Genomic DNA, 11,542 nt, shown 5'->3' on the forward strand with positions numbered 1-11,542 from the left:
TCACGTTGCTTAGAAAAGTTGAGTGTTGCGATATGAGGTGCAATAGATTCATGGTCGCAATGCAGATCATTTTGTCTTACCTCTAGGGATAATTTTGTGTAAGGAAAAAAATCTATCAATTTCTCTGTGTTTCTAATCCTTATTTAGCTTCAAATTATTCTATTAATACAATGATTTAAAAATGCCTTGACACTTCATATTTTAAAGGAGCTTCCAAACATATTAAAAACGTACAGAGAACAATGCATTTATAAGCTGTAACAGTTTTAAGAATGGTAAACATACTTCTATTAATAACAGGAAAATAGCTGTTTATTCGGATGTTCTTCAGGCATTCTTTAGTATGCTGAAGAGGTGTTCACTGCAGGATATTATGTGCTTGTTGAGAATATAACAATGGTTCATAACTAGAGGGAGAGGATTAAGGCTGATGGTTGTACTTACTCTTCAGAACCCAATGATGTTTAGGTCCTTTGCAGTTTAAAAAAATTGTGGTTTTCAAAATTGGTTCTTTCAACAAAATGTTTATGATTCCTAGAGTTGAACCATTTTTTTTCACTTATTTAAAACTTACAGATTATTTTTTAAATGATGTTTAGGTGTCAGGACTTTAAGTGGGAGAAGAAAGGGCACTTCTGTACTCTGTTTTGAACCCATGCACACTATATATAAAATATCAACCCAATTTTTAATTGAATAAATGAATAACTGGATAAACATGAGGGACCCAAGGAGCCACTAGCACTCTATAAGCTGGAAAGCACAGTTTTGATGATGAGATGTAAAATAGTTACTTTTCCTTTAACCTATTGTAATGAGTAATTTTAATTTTATTTTTAAAAATACAAATATGCTTGTCTTAGTAGCTAAGATGTTGTCTAGGAAGAGAAAGTAAAATGAGTAATTTACTTTATAAAACTGATATAGAGGTCATTGTCCAAATTTCAGGTTTTTTTTTTTTTTCAACAAAGGTGCTGGAGGAGAACAACAACAACAACAACAACAACAACAATAACAAATCGCACAACACTGCCTAGTAGCGTTTTTTGGTCTTAGCTGGTTACATTTTTTTCTTTTACCTGTTTATCCTCATGTTCTTGTAGTAGAAGTAGAAAAATCCAGGTGAAAAGGTACAAAGTAAGGAGTCACCTTTAGGAGGGTGGCCATTTCAGAACCAATCCTGTGCCTATGGGCAGGAGAATTGGGAAAACTTGTAAATGAAGGCATTGAGAGGCAGGCTGTCCCTGCGAGGCTGGGATGCTGGTGGGAGGGAATGGGAACTGGCAGAACCTACCTGGGAGGCAATCTGGCCATTTGTAGCCACAAACTTGAATGTTCATTTGATGCAGAAATTTCATGTGTATTTAATATTAGGAAATTATCATAGGCAGAGATTGATAAGAATGGTCTCTGTAAAGGACTTGTAAATATGCACTTGTAAAGGGTTGGAGGTAAGTCGTGAAACACCAATATGACAATAAAATACAGTAATTGAAAGTACATTTGGATCATATTTAAAGTCAAAGGAAAAGTGTTCATTCCATAATGCTGAGTGGAAAAAGATCAGTACTCGAAACAAGTCTCAAATTTGTTAAATGTATTGAATTTACATCTGTATATATTTTTTAAAATGACTAGAAGGATATAGGTAAAAATGCTTTATGGAATCGTAGAGTGATTTAAATGTTATTTCTTTTTCTAACCTTTGTTTTTCCAACTTTCTAAGATGAGTATATATTACTCCTTAATATATGAATTATATTTCTAAAAGTATGATAGGGACAGTGTGTGTGTGTGGGGGGGGGGGAGGGCGCATGGGGGGTTGAGAAAGCTAAATAAAGTGTTGGAAAACGGGGATTTATCCTTTAGGGTTACTGAATTTACAGTAAGGTGGGCATTATTCACTTCTTTTCCTCTCCTCACTTAAACCTACTCTTATTTGAATACCCCCCAATTCAGCTTAGCAGGTCGCCCAGAAGGAAGAACTGGGGAATGGCAGAGTCCAAACTGGAGGCGGCCCCTCAGCACGGTCCTGAGTCAACCGCATCTCCACTGCACACAGTTTTGGGAAGTGGAAGAATGCATCTCTTTGGTCTTTTTGCCTCGTCTTTTCCTGGATGAGACTAGAAGGAAAGCTACCTTCCCTGCTTTAAAAGTGCGCGCTCCAGAGACGCTGCGCTTGGGGAGACCCTGCCCGTTCCCCCCTGTCCCCGCCCCCGCCGTTCCTCACCCCGCGGTCCCCCTCCCCCTCCCCACACATGTGAGGAGACGGGAAGCATCGCCGGCTGCAAAGGCCGGGAAGTCAGACGCCCCCAGGAGCACCTTGGGCGCCTGGGGAGGAGCTGCCCCACCCGCCTCCGAGTTCTAGCGTCGGGCTCCTGGACGACCCGAACCGGGTTGCGAGTAGAAAGAGGGGAGGGACGTGGCCCCGAGGCCAGGTGGCGTGTTCTCCGCACTCCCCTTCCTCCCGCATCTTTTTGTTGTCTCTTTAGGAGCGTGACTGACCGACCAGAGACGGAGTCCGTTGGCCTCTCTGGAGCCCCTACCCAGCACCCCTCCTGGGCCCCCGCTCCCGGATCTCCCGAAGGGCGCAGGCCGGAGCGGAGCGCCTGCCAGGAGACTCTTAAGTTAAAAAAATAAAAATTCTATTTTTAATTTCTATTTTTTATGAAAAGCCAAGGAAGAGAGATTGGACTCCACAGAAGCCCCCGAAGGCTGCCGTTTGCGGAGATGATGAGCATCCCACCCGCCGGGCGCGCAGACGGAGCTTCTGGGCGCGCGCCTCGACGGCCCGTGGCTCTCCCGGTTCCAGCGGCGCCGCCCGCCCGCCCCTGCCCAGCACTCCCCGGCGAGCGAGGGGGCTCTGGGGAGGTCACACTCCCGAGCCGAGCTCAGAAGGTCAGACGTTGGGCCTCGAAGCGTCCCTTCAGGCCTTTCCGCCGCACCCGCTGCCACGTCCCCAAAGACCTTGCGCTCCAACACGCCCGGGCGAGGCGGGGCGGGCGAGCCCACCCCCGAGCGGCTCAGCGGGTTTCCTCCTCCTTGCAGCTCTCCAGGAGCTCCGTCATGAAGGAGATGTAGACGATGGCCAGGCGGAGGGTCTCGATCCGGGACAGCCTCTTTTCGTAGGCAAAAGTGGGCACCTTCCTCCGCAGCCGGTCGAAAGCCTCGTTGAGGTTGAACATGCGCTTCCTCTCGCGGATGTTGGCGGCCTGGCGCTGGGCATAGGTGATCACCCGCTTCCTCTTGGGGCGGCCCAGCAGGGAGGCGCCCCTCCCGGGCTCCTCTTCCTCCTCCTCCCCCTCGTCTGCTTCACCTTCCTCTTCGTCTGGATCCTCCTCCTCGAAGGGCGCCAGGCCCCTGGGTCGTCCCTCCGGGAGCGCCAGGCCTCGGTCCCCGAAGGGGAGCCCGGGAGCCAAGTCGCAGAGGAGGGGGTGCCCCGGGGAGGCGAGGGACAGGTCTGCGACGAAGTCCAGCACCGTGGCGTCCACGCAGCTCTCCCGATACGCCGCCATGGAGTCCTCTCGGTCCTGTGTCTCATCGGTTTCTCGCAGGGGGAGGCGAGACTGCGGATCGGCTGCCTAACAGCCCTGAATCTGATGCGACGGCAACCACGAAGGGACGGGGGACCTTAATATTTAGGACCAAACTGGTAACAGGGTTAGTCGCTCCGATTGGGAAGGCTGTGGCGACGTCCCTCCTCTCGAAGCTGATGGAAGGAGACAGCCTGACCAGGCCCGGAAGACGCGTAGAGACAGGCCTCCAAGTCCAAGATCCATTTCGCTGCGCCACCTGGGACAGTTCCTTCTTGGCCACGACCCCCAGCTCTTACCTGCTGTGCCTTTTGTGTCTCTCCTCGCCCTGCGGCCAACTCATATCCTTCAGGCTCCTTGTCTCACGCAGTTCTTGAATTGAGATGTGGCTTTTCAAAGCGAGGATGTTTTCCACCTCCCTGGCTTCTCCTTGGCTTCTGAGTCGGAGTCCTGAATCCTGCCACCCGACGCTGCCAACCAGTATGAAACAAGTGCTTTTAATGATGTCCTGAAGAGGGGCCCTGTCTGCCGGGGTCGAGGGGGAGCTGTTTGTCTGGTATCCCAGTGCAGCGCTTGGTGAAAGGCAAGCTCTTCCATTAGCTTAAGTAAGCACGGCTGGGGGCCCTGGGGCGCATTCCCCCGAGTCGCTCTTGGAACCGGCTTTGGCCTCCTCCGGCATCCTAACCATTTCTCCTGCCGGGTTACAAACCCTGACTTCTAAAGTCTGTTTTCTCCTAGGCAGCCTCACAATTCAGACACTTGACTCTCCTTTTCCTACCCTTATCTTCTACTCATGTAAAGTAGAGGATTTTAGTTCCAGGGCAAAAGTGACGAGGGCAATGAAATGAAAAGGGGAGGCTGGGCGCATTTTCTCAGAGCTTGCTCTATGTATAATCCCAGCGTGGGGGGCAAAGCAAACGCTCCCCGCCCCCAAACAAAACAACTTCGATCGCCTTTCAAACATCTGATTTGCCCTTTAGAAAACCCATGGGTCCATCAGCTCAGCCTCTGTTGAGAAGTCTTTCGAATTTTAAATTGCTGATCAGTATTTGTGAAGAAAGAAAAATCCTGACATGTCCATCTGGCTTATTTTCCTCATTGATCTGTACTGCCCTACAGGACATAAGAGCAAAAGCTAAACTTCTTTTCATTCTATTTATGGGAGGGTTTTGTTTTTGTTCTTGTTGTTACCCTTAGATCATTTTGTTAAGAGGAACAAGAAAATTTAAATGTAATACAATGAAAATGAAATTTTACTGACTGTATAGTATCTCTAATATTTTAACAAAGAAGGGTTTATTTTTCCTATTAGAAGAAATAGCCAAAATATAAAAATAAAAAAGATGAGCAAGGAGACGCATTGGTTCCAGACAGAATCGAATCACCATGTACATCAATTCTTATTAAGGAGGTAAGTTGTGACTATGATGGTTCAGTTGGTACATTGGACAGCTCCCAGAAAACGCCTATTTCTAACAGGTAAGCTCAAATTTTCCTAGATTCCCAGTATGCACTCCCAGGCACCATTATTAAAACAGTACCATCTAGAATTCTTCTTTTTCCTTCCTTTTTAACCCACTTGTGTCTGAGCCCCTCTTGTTCTTTGTCCTTTAACTGGTTTTCTTTTTTCTTGCTTGTGTTTACTCTTCACTCTCCAACTTTTGTTGTAATAACTCAAGCAGAGAAGAATTGAAATTTACATTCCTGAATGATATTAATGAGAAAGAGATCTTTGATTATGATTACCTATTTTGTTTTTACTAAACTTCTTTCAAAGAGAAGACTGAAAAATAAAAATGAATTAGAATTTCAACAATGGCTAAGGAATAAGTAAGTGGAAGAATTCATTGTTGTTTTGACAAGCAGTAACATGCTTTCTAACGTTTGTATAACTTTGTGTTGTTATATAGTTGGACACATTTTATAGTTGATTTTTTAGTTGTTAAATGTTTTTCATGGCTTATATTTCCCTTTTATATGCATACATAAGTGGGTTAAATAACTGGTGAGAATCTAGTTCCACAATAAAATAGGACATGTAATCAAAGGAAATGACAAAAATTTACATTTAAAATTTAATAAAATAGGTGTTAGACACTATCATAAGACCCTAAAGAACCACTTTTCTTAGACTAAAATTCTTTAGATTTTATCCAAGGTAATGAATATTTCAACAACTACATCACACAGAAATTGTAGGAAAATTAATGGAATAAACGTGCATAATTGGTTTCAAATAGTAACATTAAAATACCGAGAAATTTGTAAAATTGTCTTAATAGGCATGTTTTTAGCAATAGTTTAAAAATACTTTCTCTTTAACTTTTTCATAAAATCAGAAGATAAACACTTCTGTTTATACCACAATAATTTCAGTTTATCTTACAAGGTTTTAATCCTGGTGATAGAATTAAAGTAAAAATGTTAAAATCTAGGTTATAATGATTGAATTTTTTGTTTCTAAATATAATTAATTATGGAAGAGAAACAAGTGAAATTGATTTTCTCTGTTTATTTTGAAGCATCCACTTTATATAAAGATGTTTTTGTGGATATTTGGTTCCACAGTAAATATACATACATGTATCAAATGTATAAAATACTAAGTGGTTTAAAACAGTTCATCCCATTGGAAGGAACCATTATTTTCATTTCTAGCTTTGAAAGTTAAGAGAGAAACATATTTTCAAAAACCCAACTGAAGATTAAAGGATGCCAATTTGAATTTGTCTCTTTTTAGTGCTAGGCCTTTAATTTATAATTATCCAGTTACATACATGGAGGCTTTTGTAATGGGTTTGATAAACCCTCCATGAATTTTGCTCAAGATGTTTAGGAAATGATCCTGAAAGTTTTGCTTAATTTATTGCTTCTTTAACTCTATTGATGGTCCCAATTAAACATTCAACATTTTGTGTATACTCTTGTCTTGTATCCAGAATCAAAGTTGAAAAAACAAATGACTAAGAATAATTTGAGCAGAAACTCTTAAGGGGACTAGAGGGTGGGATTGAGTAGTAAGGAGAGAAAGGTAGATTTAAAAGTATTCAGAGAGTAAAGTAGATACCTAACTCTCCCAAATGTATTAACCTTCCTTTCCCTCCCTCTTTGATGCTCCTTCCTATATTCTTACAGAATCATTAAGCAATTTAGGGAAAATGATAAAATAGGACAAAGGTAGATTTTTGTCATGTTTGTGGGGAGAAAGGTCTAAGAAATAATCCTTTAGGTGACATAAAAAAGGGGGCTGTATCCTCTTCTTACTCAGTGTCAAATTATGTGTGGTTTATGGCCATGGCTGATTTTAGAATTAAAAGAATATATATATGCATCTACTTTATTTTTCTATTTTAGGTAGACTTTTTTAAAAGTTGAGTACATATTTAAAAATTCACCAGTTATATATGCAGCTTAGTTTTCATAAAATAAACATACTCAGAAAACTAGTGCACAAATCAAGAAATAGAGTCCTTTATTGAAATTAGAGATAATGTAAAAATAGATCAGTCTTAAGTGTATCATTTGAGACGATTTCAATTTCCCCTAAACCCTCATACCCAGTGACTAGCCACTCTCCAAAGTACCACTCTCTGAGGTATTATTCCTGACTTCTAAGATTAATTTAGCCAATGTTGCCCATTATATAAATATAACCATACTCTGTGTACTCTTTTGTCTTTCACTCAACTTTTTATGAAATTTATGCATATTATTATCATTGCTGAATAGTACTTCCACTGAATATACCTTCCACTGTTGATGGGCATTTGGGTAGTTTCCAGTTTTTAGAGATTACACATTACATTGATATGGACATTGTACATATTTTTGGTGAGAACGCTAGCTTCCATCCTTGTCAAAAGTTGGCTTTTTCAAGCCATCCTGAAGATGTGCATTGTACTTTTAACTTGCATTTCCCTGATGACAAGTGATCTGCTCTTTAAAATATTAGTGTAATGAAGCTCTGGGTGAATTACATGTAACTAGAAATCAGATGAGGCAAAGTTCCTGGACAGAGCAGGCTTCCACTTTGTGAAATGCTCCTCATTGTCAAAATTCATTCATTCCAAAAAGAAGGCAGCTACTTGAGGAGGCTTCTCCTGCCCACCCTCATTTCCACCCACACCACCTTCTTTCTGCACAGATAGCTGTGGCAGAGACCACTCCTTGTTCTCCGTATGCACTCACCCTTGATCCTTTTAGTGACAGACCCACCCGCACACTGTTCAGAAGGCACATTTCTCCGCCACCACATTCACACCAGTGGGACAAATGAGACGTGAAATGTGCAAGTTCAAGTTGGCCTTCTGAAAATGAAAATGTTTGCCTTCCACTTGGTCTTTTGCCTGGAATGTGGGGACTTGGGTGGAGAGCTAGCACTGACATGTAGACAAGGACATCACTCTATGCCAGGGGTTGGATGAACTTTTTTGGTCAAGGACCAGATAGTAAATATTTTAGGTCTCGCCAACTATATCTCTGTGAGAACTGGTCAACTCTACCACTGTGGGGTGAAAACAGCCATAAATAATACATAAATGGGCGAGTTTATTGGAGTTCCAATAGAATTTTGTTTACAAAAGAAGGTGGCAGGCAGAGTTTAGTTCTCACGCTGGAGTGGGCTGGCTGCTGGGGATGGCACAGTGACAGGAAACAGGGAGTTGGAGTGATCTAATGGAGCAGAACTGTCCCTCTTAAATACAGATTTATATGTCAGAAAGATTGGACTTCCAGTGTATACCAGATCTCCTTATTACAGTGGTGTGTTTTCTGCTGGCAAGAAAGAGTAAACAGTTAGATATACTACTTTATATCTATTTTAAAGTATTATTTATAAAAACTGCTTAAAATTAGTTATACACTTTTTATCTTCGGCTTTTCCTAGTTATGTGAAATGGTTTTCCTCTTAATATGAAAGTTAGCCTTAGAACAAATCTATTTTCCAAATTTTCAATTATATTAGTTCTTACATTAGTGGCTGTTTGAACCCTCTCCAAATTCTTCACTTCTTTATGAAATGAATGTGGAAAATTAGAGAGGTGTAAAGGAAACAATATCCCTCAGGATGTTATAAACTATTACCCCAAATAATTTCCTTTATTCCTCTCATTTCCTGTATTATATTTTTAATAGAGACTTTCCTTTGAAATAAATATTATAGGTTTGACAGTCATCCTTAAATCCATGAGTTCTTTGTACATTTGGAGTTTAAACACCGTATGTGTGATTTTTCAATTTAATAAATTTTCAGGACTTTTTGCCATCATACTCTTCATTTGTGACATGGGGAAAATGTTAGTATTAAGTTGAAACATGTAACTGCCAAAAATCAAACCATTTTTTAATCTAAAAGAGTGGGCCATTTAATTTGGTTCAATCTAATATATTCAAAGACACTCCTACTTAAGAAGATGGAATTAAATATAATAAAATTAATGTTACACATGAATGTACTACTTGCATCAATAGATATGCATTATAATCTGTTATTCTATTGTACATTACATTTATTTTACACTAAATTAAAAACATAGAATTTTTTTCAACACATTTTTACTGAAGGCCTATGATGTGCCTGATCCTGGTGCCATTGATTTAGGAGTTTGGTTTACATCAATGAATAAGGTAGGAAACACAAAAAATTCTTTATTGTGTTGAGGGAGTTAAGTGCTATGAAAAAAACTGCTTAGTATAAGTGGGATCATGAGTTGCTATTGTCAATGGGTTGTCATGTACAAGTCTGATTGGAAAGTGATATTTGAATAAATACTTGAAGGTATAGGGAGGGAATTAAGTGAGTATCAAGTGAGAGTGTCCAGGCAGAGAGAACCAACATTTCAGAGAAGGTGGAAGGATGCCTAGGATACTAGAAGAAAATCACAGAGGCCACTAGGCAGAAAGAATTGAGGGAAGGGAGAAGACCTAGAAGATGAGGTCAGTATGGTCCTACGGGGCAGGGTTGTGATCCACTCTGGCACCTCTTGGCACACCCTTCTCTAATTATGAGTGAGGAGCATAGTGTTACCAGGCTAAGACTTCGGTAAAGAGATCTTGAGGCACTTCATTAGATAAGCCTCCAAGACCAGCCCGGCTGATAGCTGAGGGAGGGAGGAATTTAGAATGGAGAGTGGAAAAGGAAGACAAGAAATACCAATTGCAACCACAGGAAGAACTGCAGTGATAGGGCTATAGTTGGTTCTACTAATCTCCCTTTTCCAAATTTCTGCTCAAGAAGAGACTATCTTGGCACCCAGAGAAGTTCACCACTTCACAGTTGTATGGAGAGGTGAATCCATGTGGCACAAAGGGAACGGTGGCATCCATGGATGCACACTGCTCATATCTCTCTCCTAGAAAGGACTTAGCAGCTTGAGGAATGCAGTTAGCTGACGTCTCCCTTTGCACTGTAACTCCCCATTGTATTGGCTGAGATGTTGTCACACCTGCTTCACAGTCTAATTCTCTTTCTGCCCAGTTTTGCTTCCTCACTGATGTCCTTTCACAGGTGTCATGTCTGTATCACAGTCTGAAAGCTTTCTAACCCACTCTGCTTCCCCCCTCTACCTTTCATCGGTATGACCCCCCCACACCTCCACCCCCACACAGACATGAACCTCTTTCACTCCTAACTGGGTCTCAGCAGCTGCTTCCTGGAGGACCCAACTGCCCTACTCCATGAGGGCAGGCTTTTCTTTTTGATTCTCAGCTGAATCCTCAGTGCCTTGAACAGTATCTTCCAAGTTAGTCTTTAAATAAGTATATTTTTAAAGTTGTAATCTGAATTATTCATAAGTATTTCCCTTTCTATTAGATGTGGATTCCTATAATTATAATAATAACAACAACAACAACAACAACAAAGGTGTTAAGTGCTATGCATTTATTATTTCATTTAGTACCACAATCTTATGCAGAAGTTTCTCTCATTTTCCTCTTTTCCGAATGAGTCTCAACATGGTTGAGTTCACAAATGTGTAAATGCTCCCATCATGATTCAAATGTAGGTCAGATCCCAGAGGTTTGTTTAGCACACTAGAATACTTCCACAAACACAGGTCTTAATCTCTCTGATAGCAGCACCTAGCAGAGAGTCTAACACAATATTTCCTCAATAATTTTCAAAGTGTTTCTTTGACATTTTCACCTTCGGTGTTATTTGCATTTTGTTTGGAAGTTTTTATTCATTTTTTGTTTGTTTTTTTATCACCTTCTTCAGTAAAGAATACTGTATTGGCTTCACTAGGTATTTTCATTAAATAACTTTCTTTAAGTAAGGATACCAAGGGTATCATTTAGATTTATTTCTGTCCTATATTATCTCTTCTAAATTTAAGTGATTTACTTAAGCTTAAAAATGCTGGCTGTATCAGAACTAACAACTTTGAAGTGAAAGGCTCCCTAACCATTTTCCTGCTTCTTGACTCACCCATCTTCCTTGGGCAGGGTTTCCTGGTTATCCTGCCACGGTCTTTAGCCTCTTTGTGGCTTCTCACACCCATCATTTGAGGATTACAGAATCTCCATATTGGTTTGTATGATGGATGGAGAAAACCATCATCACAGTGCAAGCCGTTACTGTCATTATCTCTGCGGGTCCTGAAAGATGATGACCCTCCAGGGCACTCTCTCAAGTGTTGCTCTAGGCCTCCAGAAAATCCCAGTTTTTAAACAAATCTCTCCTCGACCCATTCAAGTGGCGTTAACGTCCTATCAGTCAGCTTGTTTGGCAAAGTGGTTTGTTACTCACTTTTGTTATCCTGTTCCTAGGCCTCTTTCAATATGCCCCCCAAAATGTATACACACACTTTGATCATTATAAAGGCAGTGTTTATTAAAATACATTTCATTTTCAAAATTGAGCGAAGAGCTGTTAAAGTGTGTGTACATGTTTGAGGGACACCCTGTATTGCCTTGGGATTTCATGTAGTTCTGAGACCAAGCTTGAGCCTATCCTGCTTCTGTCTTTTAGAGCTACACTGGCTCACCCACATAGCATCAACTTAAGGAAC

General features: G+C 41.1%; 1 protein-coding gene across 1 annotated transcript; it reads right to left on the reverse strand.

The window, feature by feature from the left end:
* Positions 1-3,023: 3,023 nt before the first annotated feature.
* FERD3L (Fer3 like bHLH transcription factor) lies at positions 3,024-4,744 on the reverse strand. The gene has a single exon (XM_014452496.2). The coding sequence runs from the start codon at positions 3,513-3,515 to the stop codon at positions 3,024-3,026; it is 492 nt and encodes a 163-aa protein (XP_014307982.1). The 5' UTR covers positions 3,516-4,744.
* Positions 4,745-11,542: the final 6,798 nt, after the last annotated feature.

Source organism: Myotis lucifugus, unplaced genomic scaffold, assembly GCF_000147115.1.
Source record: "Myotis lucifugus unplaced genomic scaffold, Myoluc2.0 scaffold_15, whole genome shotgun sequence".
Lineage (NCBI taxonomy): Eukaryota > Metazoa > Chordata > Mammalia > Chiroptera > Vespertilionidae > Myotis > Myotis lucifugus.